General features: G+C 41.9%; 2 protein-coding genes and 1 long non-coding RNA gene across 6 annotated transcripts in view; 2 read left to right on the top strand and 1 right to left on the bottom strand.

The window, feature by feature from the left end:
- Positions 1-6,061, top strand: part of LOC133481972 (unconventional myosin-Ic-like) — an 85,190-nt gene extending 79,129 nt beyond the window's left edge. For all 3 annotated transcript variants that reach the window (XM_061781412.1, XM_061781414.1, XM_061781413.1), the window contains 2 exons: positions 3,220-3,319; positions 3,670-6,061. In XM_061781412.1, the coding sequence (XP_061637396.1) occupies positions 3,220-3,319; positions 3,670-3,696 (127 nt within the window). In that variant the 3' untranslated portion in view covers positions 3,697-6,061. The remainder of the gene's footprint in view (positions 1-3,219; positions 3,320-3,669) is intronic.
- Positions 6,039-7,728, bottom strand: LOC133481979 (uncharacterized). Its single transcript, XR_009789658.1, has 2 exons — positions 7,485-7,728; positions 6,039-6,742 (listed from the first exon to the last, which is right to left on the bottom strand). It is a non-coding gene; the product is annotated as an uncharacterized LOC133481979 (long non-coding RNA).
- A 24-nt stretch (positions 7,729-7,752) lies between these two features.
- LOC133481974 (large neutral amino acids transporter small subunit 4-like) overlaps positions 7,753-27,543 on the top strand; it is a 28,017-nt gene continuing 8,226 nt past the window's right edge. Inside the window, exons 1-6 of one of the 2 annotated variants that reach the window (XM_061781415.1) lie at positions 7,753-7,941; positions 10,820-11,028; positions 14,471-14,690; positions 14,770-14,825; positions 14,926-15,002; positions 24,007-24,099. In XM_061781415.1, coding sequence (XP_061637399.1) covers positions 10,869-11,028; positions 14,471-14,690; positions 14,770-14,825; positions 14,926-15,002; positions 24,007-24,099 — 606 coding nt within the window. In that variant the 5' untranslated portion in view covers positions 7,753-7,941; positions 10,820-10,868. The remainder of the gene's footprint in view (positions 7,942-10,819; positions 11,029-14,470; positions 14,691-14,769; positions 14,826-14,925; positions 15,003-24,006; positions 24,100-27,543) is intronic. The other variant, XM_061781416.1, reaches the window with a different exon arrangement.

Here is a 27,543-nt window from a genome sequence, read left to right as displayed (position 1 = left end):
AAGGAGGCTTTCACGATGTGTAGCGTCTGACGCGCTCCGAGCCTCAGCCTATACCGCATGGCGCTTCAGTGAAGTCAACGCTCAGTCAATTGGGTGAGTGAAACAATAAAATACATCTATGCCAACATTGAGACAGCTAACAAGGTAAACGGTTGTTTGCACTTTTGGTTTTTAGTGTTTATTTTGGTCTTCAAACCAACGTAAGAGCCGATGACAGAAAAAAATAAATAACATTGAGCTAAAACTTCGCCGTAGCAACTTTACATCACAATGAATTGGGACAAAATTCACGTAAACATTGTCTTACAGTATTACAAACACTAACCTTGTGCCTCATCGGTGGCTAAGGAAAAGAATCAACGTTTTATAGCATTTGAGGCTTTTAAAGCGCTTTGGGCACTGTGATAGTGTAGATAAAGCGCTACAGTGGGTACGGAAAGTATTCAGACCCCCTTTAATTTTTCACTCTTTGTTGTATTGCAGCCATTTGCTAAAATCAGTTAAGTAAAAATTTTTTCCTCATTAATGTACATGATGATGAATGCGCCCAAGTACAGTGATGTCCTGGACGAAAACATTCTCCAGAGTGCTCAGGACCTCAGACTGGGCAGAAGGTTCAACTTCCAACAAGACAATGACCCTAAGCACACAGCTAAAATAACAAAGGAGTGGCTTCAGAACATACCCGTGACTGTTCTTGAATGGCCCAGCCAGAGCCCTGTCTTAAACCCAATTGAGCATCTGGAGAGACCTGAAAATGGCTGTCCACCAACATTCACCATCCAACCTGACAGAACTGGAGAGGATCTGCAAGGAGGAATGGCAGAAGTTCCCCAAATCCAGGTGTCAAAAACTTGTTGCATCATTCCCAAAAAGACTCATGGCTGTATTAGCTCAAAAGGGTGCTTATACTAAATACTGAGCAAACGGTCTGAATACTTATGGCTGTGTGATATTTCAGTTTGCTGTGTGTACATTAATGAGAAAAAAACATTATTTTAGCAAATGGCTGCAATATAACAAAGAGTGAAAAATTTAAGGTTGTCTGAATACTTTCCATACCCACTGTAAGTGCAGTCCATTTACCATTTGGTTCCGTCCATTTAAAAATAAATAAATAAAAATAAAAATCACCGGTGCTGTGTGAAGTTATTTTTGATGCCACAATGCTGAGTTCCGGTGCGTACCCTTCATAATAAAAGCTTAAAACAGGAAGTCAAGTTCAAACTTGCACATATAAACCATTTGACGTGATAAAACAGTCCCAAATAACAATTTTAACAATGCTATATTTAACTTTTAGCTGAAACAATTAATAAATATTCAGGTAACACACATTGCCTTTTAGTTCATAGGTTTGATGTTTGATGCTTGTTATAAAGAACCTCAGGTCAAATGTTCATTTTAGTCTGTGCTGCAGGCTGCTAAAAAAAAAATGGATGTTCATAATTTGGACACCCTTTATTTAAAAAATGCCAACTTTTTTGACCCAGCCCCCTAAAAGAACCTGAATCGAGAAGCATTTTGAAGCGGAATCGAAATAAGGAATTGGAATCAGGACTGGAATCGCTCAAATTCAAACGATGCCCAACCCTAACGTGGGGTGAGGAACACTTCAGAAAACCATTGTCAGTTCACACAATTCATCACTACATCTACAAATGCATGTTAAAACTCTACTATCCAAAGTGAAAGCCATATATCAACAACACCCAGGAACTCTGCCGGCTTCCCTGGGCCCAAGCTCATCTGAGATGGACTGGCGCAAAGTGTAAAACTGTGCTGCGGTCTGAGGAGTCCACATTTCAAATTTGTTTTTGGAAATCACAGACATTGTGTCCTCCGGGCCAAAGAGGAAAAGAACCATCCGGATTGTTATCAGCATAAAGTTTAAAAGACAGCGTCTGAGTTGCTATGGGTGTGTGTTTGGTCCTATGGCATGGGTAACTGTGATGGCACCATTAATGCTGAAATGCACAGTACTTACAAGGTTTTGGAGGAACATATGCTGCCATCCAAGCAACGTGTTTTTCAGGGACTTCCCTGCTTTCAGCAAGGCAATGCCAAGCCACATTCTGCACGTGTTACAACAGCTTAGCTTCTTAGTAAAAGCGAATGAAATGAGACTGGCCAAACAGCAGTTAAGACCTGTCTCCCTTTGAAAATGCGTGGCACATTACGAAGTGCAAAATACGACAATGGAGAAAGCAACTGAAGTTGTACATCAAGCAAGAATGGTGAAAAATTCTACCTAAAAACTTCAACAAAGCTCCAACACTCAGTTCCCAAACGCTTATTGAGTGTTGTCAAAAGGAAAGGTGATGTAACACAATGGTAAACATGACCCTGTCCCAGCTTTTATGGAACATGTTGCAGGCATCCTATTCAAAATGAGTGAATAGTTGCAAAAAAACTAAACAAAAAACTATGTTTATCAATTTGAACTTTATCTTCTCTTTGCAGTGTATTCAGTTGAATTGAGGTTGAAAATGATTTGCAAATCGTAGTCTGTATTATTAACATTCTATACAATGTCCTAACTTCATTGGAATTGGGGTTTGTATTTGTATACAAGCTTTGCATGGTAGAATTTTAACTTGCATTTGTAGATATAGCGAAGAACTGTTACACACGTGGACAAAATATTTGCCCCCCCCCCGTAAAAGAAAAAAACAGTGGTCACAAAAATAGCTGGAATCTGACAAAAGTAATAACAAATTAAAATTCAATTAAAATTAACCAATAAAAATCAGACATGGCTTTTGAATTGTGGTTCAACAGAATTATTTAAAAAAACAAACTCGTGAAACACCTTGACAAAAATGATGGTATCCTTAACTTAATATTTTGTTGCGCAACCTTTTGAGGCGATCACTGCAATCAAAACAATTTTTGTAACTTTCATTGAGACTTCTGCACCTCTCAACAGGTATTTTGGCCCACTCTTCATGAGCAAACTGCGCCAATTGTCTCAGGTTTGAATTGTGCTTTCTCCAGACGGCATGGTTCAGCTCCTTCCACAGATGTTCAATAGGATTTAGATCAGGGCTCATACAGGGCCACTTCAGAATAGTCCAATGTTTTGCTCTTAGCCATTCTTGGCACGCATATTATAGGGTTTTCAGTGCGAATGGCGATTGCTTTGACAATGTTGTTGTCATTGTTAAAAATGTCCTGTTTTTACGAGTTCATCTAATCATCCCTCTGCTTCTCCTCCAGTATAACATTTACAGTGGGCCAAGGAAAAGAAGGGTTCATTGACTTCACACCTGGATCAGAGCTGTTGGTGGCTAAGGCTAAGAATGGGCACCTATCTGTGGTGAGTGATCAAATTCTCTATTTTTGAAGAATATAATCAAACTATCATTTTATTTAGTTCTGAGTGGCATCCTGAAAACCCTGTTTGTGCTGATCACACCATAATTGATTTAATTATGAGACTGGCAAAGATGGAACTCTGTCGTAAACAGAGGACCTCTCGCACCTTCTTTTTTTTTTGCTTCTTTCAGCTCAATGTGGTCTAATTCTAATTGTTGATGGAGTTTCTGTCACAACCTGGCATCAAACATCAGCTGAAAGTCACTCAGTCAACATTAGAATGAAAAAGTTGGTGTTTTCACGTTTGGTATGTCCACTTGATGTGACCTTTGTCTCCTACATTTCTTCCAGACGGCTCCGAGGCTGAACTCCAGATGATTTCTGATCCAGATCCTCTGATATCTCACGCACACACAAACACACACACACTCATGCACACACAGACCGATCTACTCATCCATCTTCCGATCACTTGACCTCAAACCCAGCTCTGCTTTAGCCAATCACGTACCAACTTGTCACCATGTCGTGCCGGTGTTCGCTTCCAATTTTAAGATAACCGATCCAGCAATACTAATTGATATATTTGTGTTTATATATTATATTTTTGGGATTAATACTGTTGGAATATTGTAATTTTATCAGTGAGGCCAAGGAATAACAGATATTTGTGTGTTTTTCTAGGAACCTTTGTGCTTATTTGTGATTTATTTGGGAACATGACCAAGCAAACAATGAGAGAAGAAAGTGGTCATTGTGGAGAAATCAGGATGCTATCTTTTATATTCGTTCCTTATTTTTTTCTTTCTTTTGTTTCTCGTCAGTGCTTTCTGTAATACTTTTGAGAGTCTGATCGCATGTGGTCAAAGGACAAGGTTAAGAGATGGTGAACAACTCCAATAACAGATGTGTTAAGCTTTTGAGAGATGGAAATACTACTGACTTCGTATTCATTCAGCTTGCTCGTACTCCGACACAAAGGGAGCTGATGATGAGGGGCAAACTGCATTAACTGTGCGCACATGAACAACTTGAACTCTCAGTGTAGTGAGGTGAGGAGAGTGCAGCGGGAGAGTGAGGGGATGGTCACAGTTGTTACTTGCCTCACTCTTGTGCCTCTCCTTTTGTCTAACGTACTTGGAATGAAAATGTTTCAGCGTTGCTCACCACGGTGGACGACGCCTCCTCCTCCATCCTTCCACAAGCATTCTCTACTTTACTTCTTGTGTCTCCTCTCTACTTGGTACAACCTGACTGGTCTTTGTAGCTTGCATCAGGCATGCAGCTAATCCTTTCTCAAAGTCAGCCTGTATTTTACACCGCTGTGCCTCTCAAAGAGACAACCTCACAATGGTTTAATATTAGCGTTATAGATGGCTAATTCAATCTGAAATAGACAAAAAGGGCTAACGATTTTAAGCCACTTAAATTGATCTTATTTAACATTGCTTCTTTGTGTTGTTTTGTTCATGTTTAATTGGATTGGAAAGGATCATTACTACTGTTGTAGATGTCAGATGACTATTGCATAGTGAATTGTAGTCTGTAAGCCTTAAAGAGGTGCAAAAGCCCCCAAATTTGTTTGAAAGAATACAGTATGTTGTATGTGCCCCCACTAGTCTAAACGCAGAAACCATCATGTTGATGACATAATGGTTTGAAACCATCGTCATCAACCCTTGGTTATGCTAGTTATCACAACATACACAGTCCACTAAGCCGTTTTGCAGCTTTGATCACGTGACCTTCCGTATATAGCTAGCGTAATGCGCGAGGGTAGTTGTGAGGTTAATTTTAGTCAATAGGGTGATTTTACCCAACACGGAGGTGGATGAAAATTTTATTTGTTTTAATTCTATCCCATGAAGGCAATATTAATCCACGAGTATGCGGGGGTCCACAGTGATAATGTTCACTATTTTCAGTGTTTTTAACATTGGACACAATATTTAATGTCTGTAATTATTCACACTCTTCCTCAACTCAGGCAAATCCAGTGATCCAATATTAGAATGCTCTGGGTTTTGCTAAAAGTTACCAAGATCCTTTAGAAGGGTGACAAACATTACACTTCAAAAATTGTCATTGATAAGAATATTAAAACAAATATTTGTCATTACCTCTAATACAACAAATCTTTACACACATATACAGTCAGAAAATATAATATATGTAACAGCAGCTCCTATAATAGAGCAGATGTAAAAAAATATATACGTGAAATCCAAACTCTGCAAAGTCCAGTTGCCTGTGAGAAGGTTCGAAACTCAATGCTCAGTTTGAGAGGGTTGCCAAAATTGTTCCAAGGGTCGTTGTTTTTGCAGACTTGACTCCAAGGCGGGTGCAATATGCCAAGACTGCTGCTTCACTTAAAAGCCAAAGTACCATTTGATTTATGATTATTATCTGTTGTATAATTTCTTTTACTTGTTTTTGTTTTGATCTGATTTTATTTGATTTCAGGAGGGAGACTTGTACAGTTTGTGTTCTGTGATACATGGCATGTGGAAGCCAAGTTTCATGATGTAAAACATTTTGGGAGACAAAGCATTTAGAATAGTTCCATGTGCCTTGTTGCATAGCAATATTAAGAGACTAAGAGACGGACAAGAGGTCATACCTCCTTGTCTGTTAACTCTGCCAGAGCAAACTTTGTTGTTTCACTGCTTTGCAAAAACAAAACAAAACAAAAAAAATAATAAATCCTATCTTGTGTAACAGTTTTATTGATACCAAATCCTAAGATGTGTGTTGTTTTTTTTTTTGTTTTTTTTTAAAGATGAACTTGTTGTCCGCTCCACTTACTGTATGATCCAAACTAATGATTATGCCAGCAAGAAATATACGATACTAAAGATGTTGAATAAATTTGACATGTACAGTAAAATGCTGCTTTCTTTATTAACACATCTTGTCTATGTGCATGCATGTGTAACTTTTGGGCAGCAAGTGTATGAGTGGTGAGACTCTCGTCTCAAATGTCCAGAGGTGTGAATGTTTGTCTGTCTTTGTTAGCCGTGGTATTTTTGGACAGATGGAAGGTTCATTTTTACACGGTGTGTTTTCCATGTGAGCTTTCAAATTCCTCGGTTCCCTCGGTTGTCCACGGCCATCCACTAACATTCCCTGTAAATCATTACAGACCTTTTCCAAGTCTCGATGAAATCGATACCCCAGCGAATACCACAAGAATTCTAGATCTCACTCTCCATTTCTAACAGAGTCTTGTGATTTTATTATAGCAATTATTTCCATGTGAAATGGCAGACTCCTCATCAAAATGCTCCTTTACATACTACTACCATGACTGTAATTATATTGTTTGTGTGAATGACGGTAGTATTTGTCCTGCCATTAACCAGTGACCGGTCCCGGGTGTATCCCGCCTCGCCCCCAAATTCAGCTCGGCTAGGCTTCAGCTCACCTGTAACCCAAGCAAAGATGGATGTTATCCCAAGTATTTCATATACGTTATTTGCTCATGCTAAGAAGACAAAATGTACATATTAAACGTGTGCAATAGCAAAATGTTTTTCTATCACTAAAAATAATAAGCTACAGTCACACTAGAAATAGGCCTGCTCTTAATATATGTTGAAGAGAGGGAGACAAACATACGAAACAAATGAAAAACGCTCAGTAAACTGCAGTTTGAAGGGAGAACTCTGTTCCTTTATTTACAAGTACTGTGCGTCCAATAATGAATGAAAACGGCCGCTAGGTGTCGCACCACAAGAGTTTCTCAAGCGTGAGTGTTGTTCAGAAGTGAGGCTGGCAAAGGCCGCGTCCACATTTACATCCTTCTTAGAAGTTCAACATCAGTGTGACATTTCGAGTCAAACGTGAGTCCATTTATAAGGCACGTGTACATGCCAGTGCTCGTGTATCAAATGCTGCGATAAACAAAAGTTTGTTAACCTCCAAGAAATTTAGAAAGTAGGAATGATGTCCGATAAACAAAAAAACTGCTTTAAATTGCTTTGAATGCCCTCAAGAGCAACTTTATTCTATTGTTATTACGCCATCAACCCACTTGCTTTGATGTTTTAATCGCCTCATCAACACAGCTTTGGGCGGGGGGACATTTGTGCTGGCAGCATAACTTCCAAATTACAAATACAATTATTGTCATTTAGAGCAAGAGAATTAAAAAATGCTCATCATACCCAAAAAGTTGTTTGCCTCTCGATCGCCTCGAGCTGTATAATAATCATGTTATAATCAACTACAGTTTGCACAACCTTTTATGAATTGCAGCATACAAACTACAGTATTCTCTTATCAGCAATCAAGTGTTGTTTACTCCGTTGTCTTCTAGCGCCACTACAGCTGAGAAACAAAGCACGTGGGGGACTGGCGCAATCTGATTGGCTGCGGCTTGCCTCTAGCACAGCCTTCCACCAATGGGAAGGCGACATTGTTTGTGCGTCGCCGCTGCGGCCACTATATAATGTCGCCGATGACAAGGGGATGGAGAAAGTCACTAAAAGAACGAGCACGCACGTCGTTCGTGACAACTTTGACCCGGAGCGGCTTGTCGAGCGACGTCTGGAAGCGACGACTGGGCTGAACACGGCGACCGTCTCTCTGTGCTCCTGAAACCGCACGCACACACGCGCTCAGGTGGGACGCCGCAACGGAGGATGCTCTGACTCACGCACGCCGCAGCTCACTCGAGAAGAGGCGCAAGCGCACTTGGGCGATTTTGGCCACTGTTTTCTTAGACCGATATGACAGTGCCTGTAAATTACTGTTTGCGCTCTGTGGCGAAGAAGAAGGTTAATATACAGTATTTTTTTCCCCGTTAGGCTATCCTTAGAGATGTAATGTCGGGTCTTTTTTGTCCTTTATATCGTCTTTATTTTCTTACAGTCGAATATATGTTATGCCACAGCGTAGAATAGTGCATAATTAATTCACGCTTTGTTTCGTTCTGCAACATTTAGCTACTTTTCCTTGTTGTTCCGATCAGCTCAGCGTTACTTGGTGATGAACTGGGAATCAAGTTACGTAGGATCACATCGTTTAATTCCGGGTAGTATTGTCCGTATCAAACATATACGCAAATTGCGTAAACCCAACATATAGTTTTAGATTTGGTGGCTTTGATCGGTACTCGCGCGTGTGTGTGTGTTTAAACAAATGAACATCACGTGGCAGTTATAGTTGAAATTCAATGGAGAAAAGCTTTGTCTTATTTTGTAAGCGGAAGTGTGGTGCGCGATAGGCAGTCCAGTTCAGACCAGTTTTAGCCTTCAGACTTTGTCTCTATTGTCTTCGTCGGGATGATGATGTGATGACTCGCTACAAAACAACACCGCCAGTTTAAACATCTTAAACTAACTTGTACAGGCGAGGCTCTACTTGGTCATGTTAGGGAAGACTGACAGAAATTATCATTTATGCTAAACAAAACAAAGGTATTTAACAATAGGTAATCTATTCTACGTGTGAACATACGTGAGTCGAATGTTTTCTGTTACTAATACAAAGATATTTGTATTGTTTACGTTCCATAAATGGCAAACAAGTAACGTCATGATTTTCATGTCTAACCCCCAACAACATTCTCGCGCCGCGCTGGTTCAAACCGGATGGAGCTGGTGTTGCATTCATGTCCCATCGATTTTTCGAACACCACCAATTCACTCATTCATTTTCTGTAGAGCTTATCCTCATTAGGGTCGCGGGGGTGCTCGAGCCTATCCCAAGCCATCTTCGGGGGAGAGGCGGGGTACACCCTGAACTGGTCGCCAGCCAATCGCAGGGCACAGAGACAAACAACCATTCACATTTACACCTACGGGTAATTTAAAGTCTTAAATTAACCTACCGTGCATGTTTTTGGGACGTGGGAGGATCATGTAAACTCCACACAGGCGAGGCCGGGATTTGAACCCGGATCCTCAGAACTGTGAGGCAGATGTGCTAACCAGTCCCCCACCAAGAATTCAGTGCCTCTAAATTAGACAGTCTCGCCATGACTGTTTAGTTGATAGTTAATCTAACATCTAGGTGATTCAATGTCGCCATAGATGTTTTTTTGTTTTTGTTTGTGTGTGTGTGTGTGTGTACAAGCAAAACTATTTTGAAGGAAAGGTTTCTCGTGAAACTAAAACGTTTTTCCTGCCTCCAAGTTGAATGCAGCATCCTCACGTGCAGCTTGGACGTTTCATATGTCATTAGCAACCAATCGCCGAAGAGCTATTTTCAGCACGTTCCAATCAGATGTCTCGAGGGCGGGGCTTCTTTGTGTGCCCACACGCCCACAGCGCTCAGCTGTTGTGTGTTGGTGCCTCTCAGTACATCATCGGCTTGAGGAAGGGACAAAGGCACCAAGATGAGTCACTGCCATTTTCTCAAAGCACCTTCACTGTTAATCCAACAACCTCTTAGGACCGACTGTATGTATGTTTTGTTGTTTCCACCAAGTACCTTTTCAAGCCAGGCACCATCACTATCAGAATAGTTACAATATTGTGTTGAAGTATGGGGAAAGAAAATTCACAGATCAGAATCAGAATCAGAATCATCTTTATTTGCCAAGTATGTCCAAAATACACAAGGAATTTGTCTCCGGTAGTTGGAGCCGCTCTAGTACAACAGACAGTCAATTTACAGAACACTTTGGAGACATAAAGACATTGACAAAAAACAATTGTGCAAAAAGATGCAGAGTCCTCTAGCACTTAGAGCAGTTTGAATGGCTAATATCGCAATAGTCCGGTGCAATGACCATTGTGCAAAGGGCACTGAGACGTCAAGGAGTGTATGCGGTTTAAAGTGACGAGTAGTGCGATAATCTGGGACAATGGTTGTGCAAATGTTACAGATACTCCTCAATCAGTGTGCAAATGGAGCAGATGCTACTCTGGCATGAGTGGCCAGTATATGCAAATAGTGCAGCACGGCGAGACAACTACAGTGAGTGCACGACTAATACATAATTGGCCCCACAGAAATGTGACAACGAACTCAAGTCAAAAAATTATTATATTATTATATTATATCATACCAACAGCACATCTACCGTACAAGTAAGCCCACAAACAAACTACCAGAAAATAAAATAAAACACATTTTAAAACATTTAAACACGCGCACACCCAGGACAATCTTTTGTTTGTCAATTTATGATGTGAAATTGTATAACAGCACGAGTGAGGAGTTAAAGCAATGTCAACTCCAAACACACAGCAGTTTAAAAGAATGTATACAAATACAAAATATTGCACAGTGTATGGGGAAGGGGGGATAGATAGTCATTTGGGTCTGTAGGGGAGAACAATTGCATATGTCAGGTGTGTATGTATGAGTGTTTAATATGTGGTATATGTATTTTTTTGGGTATATATGTGGACATTTTGGCATGTATAGTGTGGGATATTTATACTGTAGATTTGTCCGTTTTTTTGTCCACTGTGCGTTTGAAATGAAAAGCTTAAAAATCCAAAACATTCATTTTTTATTTGTTTTGCCTCCCATTTTTTTCATCACCTAGGCGACTGTAGCCTTGCTTCCTCCTCTCCTGTCAGACAAGTGAAGCTGGGATGGCGCCTACCTTGGCCACGGCCTTCGCCCGCCGTTGGTGGATGGCGGTGACGGCGGTCATCGAGAGCCTGCTTTTCTCTGCTGTGCTCCTGGGCTGGGGATCCCTGCTCATCATGCTCAAGTCAGAGGGCTTCTATTCCTACCTGTGCAAAGGGCCAGGTGAGTTAAATTCTGTCATGTATCAAGTATCGGCATTCTTTTAACACCATAGACAAAAGTCCACAGTGGAAGTCTACACCCCAAAAGTAAGTACAATCTGGAATTTATCTGGAAAAATCTGCCTCAACAGTCAATTTAATTCTAATTCTAATTAGAGTTCTAATTACTATCAGTGTGCGCACAGACCTTTTTACCACACAATATTTTACTGGACGATCCTCTTTTTGTCTTCTTTTGATTCCGGCGGTGATGACTGGGATGTGTGACCGCACCTTGAGTGTCTTTTGAGACCCACTGAGTAGTGTTTTTGCTGAGCGGGCGTGTCGAAATCACAAGATTAAAGCACACACAACAACACAATGGTCTTTTTCAGGACGCACACTGGTTGAAATGAAACAAAAAATGGGGATTCTTTGGGCAAAACAACTTGGATGACCAGACTAAAAAATTCCAAACCTTTTGCATGGCTTCCAACAATACAGTTGTATCAGATTAGCCTTTGGGCAGATTCTTTCCTCAGCCTAACATGGTCACGTGCGTGTGTGTGTGAGGGATAGGGGGGGGGTTCCTTAATATAAAAATGTGTTTTCTATTAATTGTCTCTTGTAGGTCAGATAAAGTCAGCAACACGCTACAGGAGTAATTCATCGTCTGCAGACATTTGCGAGTTTCGTGTTTTGCCGGACAGCTAGAAAGTGTAGTCACACTGAATGAGGCTATTCATTCAAGCAGCCATGTTTCGTTCTTTGTAGGGTTAGTGATGAAAGCTACTGTGGGGGGCACGTTTGTGCATATCGTCTGGATTTGAAAGACTACACACTGTCACAGTAGTGTCAAAATCTTGCCAGAAGGTTTGTGTTAGCCTTCACACTCATGATTCATTGACACATTGCTTGAATGGATTATATTTAATTTCAGGAGATTAACCTGGATTGATATTTCATTCTTAAAGGCCCTTTGTTGCCCCTTTGACCTTATCTGTAGGCTCTAATCAGTTGTTTTATAGTTCACAAAATAATCAGGTCAGGTATCTCTAGTTGCACTATAGTCATTGTGTTTCGACTATTTAGAATTTCACTAAAAGATGACGCTACGTCCCAACAAACCCTGAGAGAGACAAAGGGAAGTGAGAGTCACTTGCGCATCGTGTTGCCATCGAAACTGTTCATTGTTTGCAAGGTCTGACCGTCATTTAATTCTACGACATTTGCACAACAATCTCCAGATACTCAAGACTCTAATCACATGGAGCAAAGGCTCTGTTCGAACAATATCAACTCCATTGAACTCCATTGTTTTAATTCACTGACATGCAGGTTGATGGTAATCATTAAACCACATGAAATACTGGTACATAGCTGAACGACCTAAAGGAATTTGGGAATTTGGACCTTTGTTTGGGGAAAGAATTGCACTTGAAAGTCCCACAAAAATCTGGCAATTTTCAAGATTTAGCATATTTTAGAGACTCAAATAGGATTAACTGCACCAGTGTATTTGGATTTTTTTGTAAAAAGGGTACCAGGGTACACCAGTGATGGCAAAGAGGAGAAATACAATGAAGCCCATAGACGCAGAAGTCTCTGTCCTAGCTACTCAATATGGGTAACTCAACAATAAGCTGTCAATAATGATCACTTAGTATGATTTTACAGTGGTTCACCTTTGACCTTGTTTGACAGTTAAGAGTTTAATGACTCTATCTGATTAGTAAAGGTGTAAGATGGAATTTCCTTTTTATAGTTTAGAAACTTCCTGAAAGGATGCCAGCCTACACGCACAGACACACACTCACACTCCAGTAAGTGTGTTTGCAATAGTATGTGTGTACTTGAATATTCAGCCGTTGTCGTGTTGTAGATTTGACATCCGATACTTCCCGATCACACTGCACCCGTCTTTTACCCTCAGCCTGTCAGCATCCTTCCTCAAAGGTGTGCTAATCACGAAAGATACTATGAACGATACGCAGAGCTTTCAATGGGTCAGCTTTTTTTTTTTTTTTTTTTTTTTTGGTTCACTTTTGGGGTGTTGTTTTTCCTGAATAGAGCACTGAAGGGAGGGCCTTCAGGAAGGCTGCCTTGAAAGGAACTGCTGATTTTATGAATGAATAATGATTTCATTTTCATCCTCAATTGTGAATCATTTTGTACTGATTGTTGTCTTGTTAGTTGATTCACTTAACTGCATGGCCAGTGAACGCCTTAAAGGTGACAGGAAAATGACACGGGCCCCTCCGCGCGACTTAAACCATATTGAGAACTTGCGGACTTTCCTTTAAAGGGAGGTTTACCATGAAGAAAAAACAGAACGCCTCTCTGAACAGTGTCTGAGGCTGTCTGTGGTGTCCTTTTGTAAATTTTCATTTGTTCATTATTTTTACTTTAATAGATGACATACAAAAGTGATATGGGAAAATAATAAATATTCATTTTCAAATAATGCTGCTCGCCAAATAATTGTGCGCCCTGAAATATTTTCTTGAGAAAGACAAATCTTGACTTAAGTGAACATTCAGGTTTGAGCGCTATTACCATTTTGCAAGAGTGCTGTAGTTGTTAGAATACAAAATTTGTGAAAGTGACAATCTTTTCTAAAACAGTTAATGTGTGGAACTCTAATTTTCTCATCACTGCAAAGTTGTAGTGAAATCATATTTGAATGTTTTTGGGAAAATCGGGGAGGAAAAAAAAAACAGCACATTAGTATTTTTTTTAATGATTTGGAAACAGTGAGTTAAAAAAATGACTTTTCTATTAGGCTAATGATATGTAGCTTTCTTAAAACATGACCATATCTCCTTTTTGACAACATGCCTTCAGCATGAAGATGAAGAAAACACTTGGATGACTAAGTGGTTTATTCCCCTGTCCCCCTTGGCGTTAAACGTGCAAACTGCTGAGTCCTTCAGTTTTGTTTTCCTGACAGTTTGAGCCCAAGCAGATCGAGGTGAACGGGTTGTTTGTCTGCGTCAGCCCTCACTGGTTGGTGCACCCGTCTGTTGATGCAGTCCAGTAGGGCAGATGAACAAAAATAGAGTGCACGTGTTGAGTGTTGATTCCTCTACTAGGAAGCAGCCGGGCAGGCAGACAGGGAGCGTTCCTTCCCTAGTGCAGAGGTTCACCATTCCAGGAGCATGTTGACTCTGATGAGTTGTTAGCCCTGCTGACTGTTTGTGTGACCGGTGGATCACTTGACATTTTTGATCAGCAGCTCAACTCTCAAGTGAGGGAGGGAGAATGCCTCCAAACACTTGTTCAAATAATCAGAATACAAATAAGCTAGCAGGTGAGAAAAGTGGAATCACATTCATCAGCTGGAGTTGGAAAACTTTGTCTGTCTTGCCATTTACTTTGTCATCAGCACTTGTCAAGAAGCCAATCTTGGTCCCTCCTGCAGTGTCACTTCAGTCTCATCATTTTCTCTCCATCTCTCCATCCAGACAGCAACAGCTCCAACATCAGTCTCTCTAACACGTCAGACGCTGAGGCGTCCGATGACGAGGAGTACCTGGAGATGAACGGCTGGCAAATCTGCAAGGATCAGGATGAGATGCTAAACCTGGCCTTCACCGTGGGCTCCTTCCTGCTGTCAGCGATCACCCTGCCAATGGGCATCGTCATGGATAAATACGGGCCGCGGAAACTCAGACTTCTGGGCAGGTCGGCCTCGACGTGACCTTGCCCACTGTGTGTGTGTGTCTTTTCTGTATGTTTACACCCAATACCTTTGTGTTTCTAGTGCCTGCTTTGCTTTTTCCTGCCTCCTCATTGCCTATGGAGCCAGCGATCCCAACAGTACGTACAACTGCTTTTGCCAACCCTCATACATCATACGTTCACAGTTGAGACACGCCTGCTATCGCTGTCTGGTCCACAAATATGATTTACCCTGTAGGACTGTCCATCCTGATCTTCTTTGCCTTGGCCATGAACGGATTCGGAGGCATGTGCATGACTTTCACTTCTCTGACGGTAAGAGCAATCCTATCATTTCCAACATATAGACTGATATTAAGATGCCAAAAGCATGAGTCAGGTCATTGAGTGGAAGCAAAATGCCCAAAAAAGCCGCCTCATTTTATCTCCACCAAGAAACACATGTTTTTTAGCTTTATGAACTGGGGCCTGACTGATTAATCGGACAGTATCTGTTTTTTTTTTTTTTTTTTATTATACACACAACATAAGGCAAAGATAATTACAAACAATACCAAGGTTTTGGTAAGTTTCAGCCTTTGTGTGAGTGTGGACACACATTTCTTGACGGGAAACTTTGTTTTCGGGAAACTTTATAAAAACTACTATAAAAGGCATTGGCTCCCGTTTCAGTTTAACTCTCTCTCCGTACATTATATATTTAAATTGCAACTCTGTCAAAGATGATGTTTTGACATCTGAAAAAGGCGGCTCTGGTTTTTATTTTGAAGTCATCACTTCATGGCAAAGAAAATAATGGAATAGAAGAAATTGAATTTAATGTTAAAGGATAGCGTGCATAAATAATGTTTTGCCAGTAAGTTGACTCATTATGTTGTTTATATACTGCAGCATGCCGCGTTCAAGCAACGCAGCGTCGGAAAAAAACCCAAAACAAAAAACAAAGTAAAAGCCAAACGGATGGAAACTCTGGACAACACCCGTCCAAATACCCGTCCGTGACAGTGAGAATGTTAGAGTAAGAATGTCATTAACAGTATTTATTAAAGTAATTTAATTGCAATAAAGTAATTTAATTACAGTAAGTTAGCACCCACTATTTCTGTTATGTTGATGTAATGTTGATTTGACCAAAACTTATGTCAGTGGCCAATCTTTGAATGCCCCCTAGAGGTCATTGATTTTAACTTTGGTCTAAATTGCTAGAGAATACATTTGAAGATACTCTACACAGGGCGGCACGGTGGACGGCTGGTTAGAGCGTCAGCCTCACAGTTCTGAGGACCCGGGTTCAATCCCCGGCCCCGCCTGTGTGGAGTTTTCATGTTCTCCTCGTGCCTCGTGTTCTCCGGGCACTCCGGTTTCCTCCCACATTAATTGGAGACTCTAAATTGCCCGTAGGTGTGAATGTGAGTGCGGATGGTTGTTTGTTTGTATGTGCCCTGCGATTGGCTGGCAACCAGTTCAGAGTGTACCCCGCCTCCTGCCCAATGACAGCTGGGATAGGCTCCAGCACGCCCGCGACCCTAGTTAGGAGAAGCGGCGCGGAAAATGGATGGATGGATACTCTACACAAGCATATACAATAAATGAACAAGTCATGTAAACAGACACATTGCTCCATCTTGTGACCAGATCGGTGATCGGTTATTGTTTTTTTAAACTTGCTGATCGGTGATCGGCCCCAAAAATCCTGATCGTGTAAAGCCTAACAAATACTAAAAGACAAAGTATTGTAAAACAGTCACATGTTTTGCCTGTAATTCATATCTTTATTGATGTAAGCGTTAAGGGACCAAAAAGAGAGTTTTATTCATTAGATATATTTTTTTAAATGACTCGACCGATTAATCTGTTATCGTTAATTTTCATTCTGCCAACTATCAGAATCGACATCGGCCTCATAAAATGCATATTCGTCAGGCCCTATTGTGAACTGTACCTCAAAAAAGTAGCGTAACGTAGGTAGTTAGCATTTGTGCCTCTGAAATATGTGGACTAGCTAGTGTGGGTACCGTACATCTGCCCAGGCCACATTATGTTTGTTTGTGACATCGCTCATCACTCTGCCAGTTAACATACACAGAGGAGGCAATTGTCAGCCTGAGAAAAAAAATCTATTAACCAAAGTCATTTCTGGATTGGATCTTCCAGTTTGATTATTTTGCATAAGGGTGGTATTTTATTATTATCATCATTATCATTATCGTATTTAAATCATCAAATCAGGTTGCAATTTGTTGGAGTGATTGACTAAAGTTTTGGCAATGACTCTAAGGTTGCCTTTCAATAACTTTGCAACTTTAGCATTTTTACTAAATATTTTTTACAGGTACTGTAAAAATAATAAGGATTTTGTCAATTTTAAATTAAATAAATCAAATCCCTGCTTCTTCAGAAACATTTACTCATGCATACCAAAGTTTGCTTGTCATTTAGAAAACATTAACGAGGGATGGGCAAGTACTGATACTAGGTATTGGTATAAGGCCGATATTGGACTTTTTTCAAGATATCGAGATTTCAAGAAGGTACCAGTCACTGATACTTACAGTAAAAAAAATCTGACATCAAGTAAGTCCTCCTTGCCAGTATTTGGCGCTATGCTGCAGCGGTTTGACCCATCGGCGAATCATCATGCGCATCAAAAAGAAACAAAGGTCTTAGTTTAATTATCTGTCATTGTGTTCATTGAAATGTTATGTATCAAAAGTAGTAGTGGTATCGGTACTCGGTATCGGATAGTACTCGAGAGAATTTTGGTTTCTGGTTTTGGTCTGACAAAAGTGGTATCGAAGATCCCTAAAATGAACATTGCAACAATATAGAAACTATGTGAGTCACGAACATGAAACTTGAACGGGACAAGGCATAACTTTTGGCCACAACTGTAAATCTTATTAGTTTACTTACTGATGCTGCCTGTAATTAAGCCATGGCGGAGGCTTGGTTTTTAGCTGCTTTTCATTCCTCCCAGTCACAAAATGCCTGTTGGTTTTAAATAAACTAAGTCCCGCTAAAAGTGATACAGGAGCATCGTCTTCAGCTTCACTCTTGAGTGGTGAAGGGATAGGAGTTGATCAGAAAAGCCAGAGCGGTCGGGGTGAACTCATCAGCGAGATGAAAGTGCTGCATCACAGGAGACTCCACGTGAGAGCAGAGCAGAGTAGAAAGAAGTCATCTATTATTCACTGCTACTCGGCTGCTCCGTCTGGTGGCCAAAAAAAGACCGCGGCTCATGACTAATTCATCCACGAAAAAGTGAACACTGTACATCATCAGCAGCAGTGTGTGTTGGTAACTTTGCAAGTCTGTGTGCACACACACGCGATCTCATCCAATTCTTATCCTTTGCATTAGACAGCGTATCTAACGTCCTCATTTTTGCACCAGTGTTTTTGCTGGCTGAACAATAATATTCCACTTTGTCGCTGAGCAGATAAACAGGAAGCCGCAACAAAGGAAGTCAATGTGTATGTATGCGCTCGTGTGTGTCTCCCCACCCACTCTTCGCCATCTCCTAATCAGGTTGCTGTGCAATCCCCCCCCCCCCCCCCCCCACCACCTCCCCTTGCTTGTCCCAGTCTTAAGTCTGAGGTTGTTTTGTTCGTCTCCAGTTTCAGCTGGCCTTTGTGCAAGGCCGGATCTACTCCCAGCCGTCAAAACTGCATGATGTGCATATAACAGCAGATATAGAAACGTGCATCGTATGTGTGTTTAGCAAACACCTCAAGTTTTCAGCAGTGTGAGTTATAGCTCCCTCCGGCTTGTGTTTTTATTGCTTCATGTGTGCCATGTCCGTTCTCAAATGAACGTCTAGAATATTAGCTGTTTCCCGGAAAAACAAGGAGGGGGTGTCATACAACCCTGATAAGTTGTATCAGTTTTTCTTTGTTGTTAAATGTCAGGGAGTGCCCTTCAAACCTTCATGGTTATGGGGCCCCAAAAATGTGTACTGAATTTACCCACTCACTCCTCACTCGGTCACCTTTATCACTGGATGTCGACATTTTTGTTGGTTGTTTCTCCTCTTTATCTGAGTTTTCGTCACTCTGTGTGCTGGCTCTGGAAAACAAGGACTTCTTGTCTGCCTCTTAACACACCTGAGAGATTCTTGTGCACGTGTAGTATCTGTGCGTGCTATATGAAACTCCTCCTCATTCTCTCTCAAGGCAGGTATTGGACCACCTCTTGTCTCCTGGGTTTGGTATCTCCACTCTGAGGCATTTCTCTGCCTGTATCCAACTATTGAAATCACATGTTCCCTTGCGCACGTGCCATCCCCTTATTGGGGGTGGCAGGGGGAATTGCACAGAGAAGGTTTTGTTTCCTGACCACCTCACATGAAAGGAAGAGTGCAGAAAAGATAAAGAGAGTGTCTGCTGCAAGGGCGAGTGGTAATTTGAGATTGGATCTGGCCAGACAGAGCAGCAGTCACTGATACAGCCTCATGTGGATGAGACTTGGTGGATGAGTGCTACTTTGGCATGCATGTAATGCTGTGCCACATTGGTAGTGGGTCTGTGCAAGTTGGCAAGCTGGAGGGGCTGCAGAGTGTTCTTGAGTCGCACTCAGGGATGTCCACATCCTTCTAAGGGGGAAAAAAACCTCACGTGCTTCTGGGATCAGCCTAAATCATTTCAGCGTTAAAATGTTACGCATTTTGCTCCCCGGTTGGAGCAAAACGTGATGTCGGGGCGATAGCCAGTCTGCTGTGCGTCAGCTGTTGTTTGCTGATCTTTCAGCTCAGTTGGCTGCACTTTATGATAGATGGAATGGAGACGGATGCTGTGCGTCAGGATAGGACCGGTCCGAGCTGGTTCTCAATGGCGCATTGGCAAGCAGCAGAATTTCCACTCGCTGCAGCAAACCGTCTTCCTTCTTTCGTTTCCCTCAAAAGGCCTCGCTCCTTGTTTCCTGTTTCACCCTCCCCGCTGCATTTATAGGCACTGCTTGTTTGGTCATTTCGTAGTCCTCTTTTTCATACACACGCTGCATTTTCTTTTTCAAAGCTCAGCACGCATACTAATCCAGAGTTGCAAAACGTGTGCTGATGTCTGCAGACATCAAAACTTTTGACCAGGCAAGCATCCAAATCTTTCGCAGATCGGCCGCTTGCACAATCTAATGAGTTCCACAATGATGAACATATTGTAAAATTAATCCCTATTAATTAATATAAATGAATACCTATGTGACGGTATAAATGCAATAATTAAATCGGATCTCAAGCGGGGTTCGGCACGGCGGGCTACTGGTTAGAGCGTCTGCCTCACAGTTCTGAGGACTGGGGTTCAAGTTTGCATGTTCTCCCCGTGCCTGCGTGAGTTTTCTCCGGGCACTCCGGTTTCCTCCCACACCCCAAAAACATGCGTGGTAGTTCAATTGAAGACTCTAAATTGCCCGTAGGTGTGAATGTGTGCGCGATTGGTTGGCAACCAGTTCAGGGTGTACCCCGCCTCCTGCCCGTAGATAGCTGGGATTGGCTCCAGCACTCCCGCGACCCTTGTGAGGATAAGCGGCTCAGAAAATGGATGGATGGATGGATCACAAGCGGTCATAAGGTTGAGATTGTTGCCACTCAGTGCTCATATACTGAAACTTTGGGTTACATTTTCTTACAAGACCCTTGAGACCCTAAAACTCACAGATACCCACCCATAAAATAAAACTCTTGTCACGGTATGCTGCGATTTTCGAAATGCCCGCAAGAACCTAATACCACCCCTGCAAATTTCAACAGGCCCACAAGCAACAAGTGAAGACAGTATTGCTTTTAAATGTTCCTTAGTTGGGCATTGAAGGTAATTATGAAGTCCTTGTGTCCAAGCGTTTTTCATTAAAGGTCCAAAGATAATTGTAAAAGATTGGCAGCTGCCCAAGAGGAAAAGTTTGTTTGGGTGAACTCAGAGAGAGTGTTTGTTAAATGAGTTTTGTTGAATTCATTGCGCCAGTGATTTGGACTCTTTTGTCCAAGTTGTTTGGCCCACTTATCCATTTTGTGGGGCTCTTACTTGGGTTGGTAGACTGGGTATACCTTGGACTAGGCACAAGTCAATCTTAGTTTTTTTGCTGATTTTATGTTTGATTTTTCATAAAATGTATGATTTAATTTTTCCTCATTTCGCAATTGTTTTTTGTTATTTTCCCTAACTTTCAGACGTTTTGATAAAATGGTCATATTTGTAGTTGTTGTTGCTCTGGGCAGCCTGCAAATTTATGTTATGTTGACAAAGATAATACAAAATACAAAAATACCATTGGTGTTGGGAGAGATTTTTCTAAATACTTGTGTGGCGCGGTGAGCTTTTTATGAGAGCCGATGCCCATCTGCACCTGACACTAACCAAACCCAGCCATCGAACCGTGATACTATCTACATGTGACTTTTGAGGAACTAAAATAGACTTTACATGGCTGTCCAAACACTGAGTCCATCAGCGTGTCCACTTCCACTCTCTGCTTGGATACACTGTGACCACAAAGCTAACAAAAAAAAAAAGCTACACAGGGATGGCCGCTTATCTACGCTGTCTCCATTTGCATGTGAGGTGCACAATGTGGTATCTATTTGGCCTACAAATGAGATTCATGAGTGTAATCAAGTGAAATGTGCACGCAAGACAGGAGAGATGGTTGTGTTTTAGTGTTGAGCTCCTCGCATAGTGTGTGGCCATTCCTCTCTATATTTGAATTGATTCGTTTTTGTCAATGTGAAGCTTGCTGCTTTTTTGCTTTTTGGCTTTTTTTACAGCACCTTAACAGAATGCGCCTTCAATTTCATTGTAACTGTTAGACTGACAATACTGTCATATGTAATGATTTTGTGCATTTAAATTTATTCTCACACTGCACTACAGGTCCACATCTCAACTTCCTTCTTTAGTGATTCGGACATTCAATCAGTTGGAGATGTGATTTTGGAAGCGGTGGTGTCATCACCTGACTATGACTCACACCCAGTAATCCAAAAAAACTCTGGGCACCACCTCGTTTCTTTTACAGCCTGTGAAAGAGATGAGGTGGCAAACGTACTCGGTCACACATCACAAGGAGTGGAATCTGGTCTGGACATGCTGCAACACCAACACTTTTTTTTTTTTCTTTCTTTTTTGGCTCGGCCCTAGCTCCACTCATGTGATTTTGTTGTCTTCGCCCACTTACTCCCTCTGCGTATTAACTGACAGTGGCAACAGGACTTCCTTGAAATGAAATGAACTAGTTGCTTTGTATCTGCACTAATGTCTGGAGTATCCAACTGAGTGTCAATTGGATGCATTACGCTCATATACAGTACCATACAAGTGCAAACGTATTGGGCCATTAGTTATGTCGTTGTGTTGACCTTTCTCCCTACACTCATTTTGACAAAATAAAACAGTAAATAGTAGGGTAGGACACACAGGTTAACAATGACATTTAAAAGGCAGATTTCAAATAAAACCAATTTTTTTTTTAAGTCTTTTTCTTTTCTTTTTCAGCTAGTTTGTTGTGCACAGTCTCAGAATAAAATGTTGAGTTCAAGTATAGCCTATGTATAGTCGTATATGTAAGAGATTTTTTTTTCTGTTTTCTTGTTTATTCTAATGAAGTTACTTGTGACAGTACACACTGTACAATCTATTCCAGGAAGCTGCCTGACTGCAGATTTGCACACAGTTATCTAAGAGAAAATGGGAATACCTGGTCCAGGGTCAAACTGTCATAAAATGTTTTAGACATTTTAAAGTAACATTTTACCAAGCTTAACTGTTTCACACATGTAAAAAGAAGTCTTTGTAATGTGTAATGCATAGTCCTATGGAAAAGGTGTCCCAAAAAAACCTAAAAATAACTAAACAAACAAACAAAAAAAACACTCCGGTTAATCCTTTGAATCTCACTCAACTGAATTACACTGAGGTCTCTTGAAATATGTTGGATTTTCAGAGGCATATTTTTCCATAACATTTCATGGAATTCCAAATTCCAAAGACTTCAGGGGCGTGTAATTTCAGAGAATACACTTTCTTAACTCATTCACTGCCAGGCCTCCATGTTAACATGGATATTTGAATTCAACAGCTGTAAATGGCAGCGAACAATATGTCCCCATATGACATCGCTATAGCAACAACTGTATTGATGACCTAAGCCAACAAACAACACAATAATGGGAACATTTTCTCCCCCTCATCTGACCAATGTGGGTCCAAGTCGTGCAATCCCAATTAGAACCACGCAGTAGACTGGATAGAAATGTGACAAACAGAACAATGAGGAAGTAAGAGCACCTCATTGGTCATATCTGAACTCCTTTTCTCTTGATGTGTTGGTCTTGAGTAATCATGTCGACCACCTCAAGTAGGCTGAGCTGCACACATGCCGAGCAGCTTGTTTGTGTGTCCTCTCCACCAACTGGGCCAAAGGTTGTGTATCTTATCCCAGTGTGAGTGTGTTGTCCCCTCATAACTGGATTCCTCTACAGAGGAAGCGCTTTAGAGATATTTAGGGCCATTAATATTTTGGAAGTTATCTGTATCATCTAAGTAATCTGTGGAGTGATGTGATGTGACAAACTGCACCTCGTGTGATGAAAATAAATGCTAGATGGCAATAAAAGAACTAGTTCAGGGAGCTGTTTGACAACAGTTTTGCTATTTATGATCCATAAGTGTTCTTCAACTAAGACCGTGCTTGTACCTGCCTGTCCCACCATCTTCTATGCTACAGCTGGAATGTGTTATTGATGTCTTCAAGAGGGCTGTATACAGTGAATCACGCTTTCAATAAGAACAGTGTGTGCAGAGGGCCATTATGCAAGACCAAAGAGTCTCTCTGTTGTGATTCAAATGCTGGAAGAAAAACAAGGCAAGAAATGTTATTGTACAACACAGTGCATACTTAACAGGGATGTGCCCTCAACTGGTAAATGATGTTAAGCAGCAGGACGTGTTTGCTGATGTGTTTTTGTGTGTAGTTTTCAGGGGAAATGACACTCAGGTTGCAACAGGTCAGTCTCAAGTCAGTGAGTTCAGCTTCAAAAACAAATAACCACCTCATGCAATCACTAAGGATCTGGAATGATGCCATAACGGCAGTGCTTCACTTTGATCCAAGGGGATTGAATCCAATTGTCCAGTGTTTTCATTCAATCACTTCCCAACTATTTACTGCGTTGGAGCTATTGTAGCCTCTACTACTATTAAATGTATCTCTGTAAAATGACAAATGTCATTTAAACAAAGTTCAACACATGCTCTTCTCAGCTTTACTCTACTTCCCCCCTTCCTTTAGATGCTTATTAATGATGTTTTCTGCTGTGCTTTTTTATTGTCAGCTTCCCAACATGTTCGGAGACCTCAGGTCGACCTTCATCGCCCTGATGATCGGATCCTACGCCTCCTCTGCTGTTACTTTCCCTGGGATCAAGGTAACTACGGCTGTCACCGAACACCTGTACAATCGAATTGGATCCATTACAAGAGCTGTAGCTACAATGCAGCCCTATGGGGGGCACAAGTCAGTGCAAACTGTAGGCCGGTCCCAAGCCCGGATAAATGCAGAGGGTTGCGTCAGGAAGGGCATCCGGCTTAAAACCTTGCCAAACAAATATGAGCGTTCATCCAAAGAATTCCATACCGGATCGGTCGTGGCCCGGGTTAACAACGTCCGCCACCGGCACCGTCAACCTGCAGGGCGCTGTTGGAAATTCAGCTACTGTGGGTCGAAGTCGAAGTCAAAGAAGAAGAAGAGGTGGAAAGCGGGTTCTTCGGCAGAAAGAGAAGAGGAAAACACAGAGCCTAGAACTGAATGTGGGGACTTTGAATGTTGGGACTATGACAGGAAAATCTCGGGAGTTGGTTGACATGATGATTAGGAGAAAGGTTGATATATTGTGTGTCCAGGAGACCAGGTGGAAAGGCAGTAAGGCTAGAGGTTTAGGGGGAGGGTTTAAATTATTTTACCATGGTGTAGATGGGAAGAGAAATGGAGTCGGGGTTATTTTAAAAGAAGAGTTGGCTAAGAATGTCTTGGAGGTGAAAAGAGTATCAGATCGAGTGATGAGGCTGAAATTTGAAATTGAGGGTGTTATGTGTAATGTGATTAGTGGCTATGCCCCACAGGTAGGATGTGACCTAGAGGTGAAAGAGAAATTCTGGAAGGAGCTAGATGATGTAGTTCTGAGCATCCCAGACAGAGAGAGAGTCGTAATTGGTGCAGATTGTAATGGACATGTTGGTGAAGGTAATAAGGGTGATGAAGAAGTGATGGGTAAGTACGGTATCCAGGAAAGGAACTTGGAGGGACAGATGGTGGTAGACTTTGCAACAAGGATGCAAATGGCTGTAGTGAACACTTTTTTCCAGAAGAGGCACGAACATAGGGTGACCTACAAGAGCGGAGGTAGAAGCACACAGGTGGATTACATCTTGTGCAGACGATGTAATCTGAAGGAGGTTACCAACTGTAAGGTAGTGGTAGGGGAGAGTGTGGCTAGACAGCATAGGATGGTGGTGTGTAAGATGACTCTGGTGGTGGGGAGGAAAATTAGGAAGACAAAGGCAGAGAAGAGAACCATGTGGTGGAAGCTGAGACAGGACGAGTGTTGTGCAGCTTTTCGGGAAGAGGTGATACAGGCTCTCGGTGGACGGGAAGAGCTTCCAGAAGACTGGACCACTGCAGCCAAGGTGATCAGAGAAGCAGGCAGGAGAGTACTTGGTGTATCTTCTGGCAGGAAAGGAGAGAAGGAGACTTGGTGGTGGAACCTCACAGTACAGGAAATCATACAAGGAAAACGGTTAGCTAAGAAGAAGTGGGACACTGAGAGGACCGAGGAGAGGCGAAAGGAATACATTGAGATGCGACACAGGGCAAAGGTAGAGGTGGCAAAGGCAAAACAAGAGGCATATGATGACATGTATGGCAGGTTGGACACTAAAGAAGGAGAAAAGGATCTATACAGGCTGGCCAGACAGAGGGATAGAGATGGGAAGGATGTGCAGCAGGTTAGGGTGATTAAGGATAGAGATGGAAATATGTTGACTGGTGCCAGCAGTGTGCTAGGTAGATGGAAAGAATACTTCGAGGAGTTGATGAATGAGGAAAATGAGAGAGAAGGGAGAGTAGAAGAGGCAAGTGTGGTGGACCAGGAAGTGGCAATGATTAGTAAGGGGGAAGTTAGAAAGGCATTAAAGAGAATGAAAAATGGAAAGGCAGTTGGTCCTGATGACATTCCTGTGGAGGTATGGAAGCATCTAGGAGAGGTGGCTGTGGAGTTTTTGACCAGCTTGTTCAATAGAATTCTAGTGCGTGAGAAGATGCCTGAGGAATGGAGGAAAAGTGTACTGGTGCCCATTTTTAAGAACAAAGGTGATGTGCAGAGCTGTGGCAACTATAGAGGAATAAAGTTGATGAGCCACACAATGAAGTTATGGGAAAGAGTAGTGGAGGCTAGACTCAGGACAGAAGTGAGTATTTGCGAGCAACAGTATGGTTTCATGCCTAGAAAGAGTACCACAGATGCATTATTTGCCTTGAGGATGTTGATGGAAAAGTACAGAGAAGGTCAGAAGGAGCTACATTGTGTCTTTGTAGATCTAGAGAAAGCCTATGACAGAGTACCCAGAGAGGAACTGTGGTACTGCATGCGGAAGTCTGGAGTGGCAGAGAAGTATGTTAGAATAATACAGGACATGTACGAGGGCAGCAGAACAGCGGTTAGGTGTGCTGTCGGTGTGACAGAAGAATTTAAGGTGGACGTGGGACTGCATCAGGGATCAGCCCTGAGCCCCTTCCTTTTTGCAGTGGTGATGGATAGGCTGACAGATGAGGTTAGACTGGAATCCCCGTGGACCATGATGTTTGCAGATGACATTGTGATCTGCAGTGAAAGCAGGGAGCAGCTGGAGGAACAGTTAGAAAGATGGAGGCATGCACTGGAAAGAAGAGGAATGAAGATTAGCCGAAGTAAAACAGAATATATGTGCATGAATGAGAGGGGTGGTGGGGGAAGAATGAGGCTACAGGGAGAAGAGATGGCAAGGGTAGAGGACTTTAAATACTTGGGGTCAACCGTCCAGAGCAATGGTGAGTGTGGTCAGGAAGTGAAGAAACGGGTCCAAGCAGGTTGGAACGGGTGGAGGAAGGTGTCAGGTGTGTTATGTGACAGAAGAGTCTCTGCTAGGATGAAGGGCAAAGTTTATAAAACAGTGGTGAGGCCAGCCATGATGTATGGATTAGAGACAGTGGCACTGAAGAGAAAACAGGAAGCAGAGCTGGAGGTGGCGGAAATGAAGATGTTGAGGTTCGCTCTCGGAGTGACCAGGTTGGATAAAATTAGAAATGAGCTCATCAGAGGGACAGCCAAGGTTCGATGTTTTGGAGACAAAGTTAGAGAGAGCAGACTTCAATGGTTTGGACACGTCCAGAGGAGAGAGAGTGAGTATATTGGTAGAAGGATGATGAGGATGGAGCTGCCAGGCAAGAGAGCTAGAGGAAGACCAAAGAGAAGGTTGATGGATGTCGTGAGGGAAGACATGATGGCAGTTGGTGTTCGAGAGGAGGATGCAGGAGATAGGCTCTCATGGAAAAGGATGACGCGCTGTGGCGACCCCTAACGGGACAAGCCGAAAGGAAAAGAAGAAGACAAGAGCTGTAGCTACAATTCTGCCTTTATTAAGATAATAATGTTAAATTTTTCCTCGACATAGTCAGAGAGGTATTCATTTAAGCAGACAGTATCATGCAGTGTAGTGTTAAAGCAACATGTGTTCCATTAATGGTAAATATATCAGAAATTACTCTTGCTTTGCATCTCATTAGATTGAGATGTATCGCCCGTTTTTAGATTTATATCATTACTATTAATGTTCCA

This window comes from Phyllopteryx taeniolatus, chromosome 8 (genome assembly GCF_024500385.1).
Source record: "Phyllopteryx taeniolatus isolate TA_2022b chromosome 8, UOR_Ptae_1.2, whole genome shotgun sequence".
NCBI lineage: Eukaryota > Metazoa > Chordata > Actinopteri > Syngnathiformes > Syngnathidae > Phyllopteryx > Phyllopteryx taeniolatus.
The sequence above is the reverse complement of the archived record's forward strand: the minus strand, read 5'-3'. Positions and strand labels throughout refer to the sequence as shown.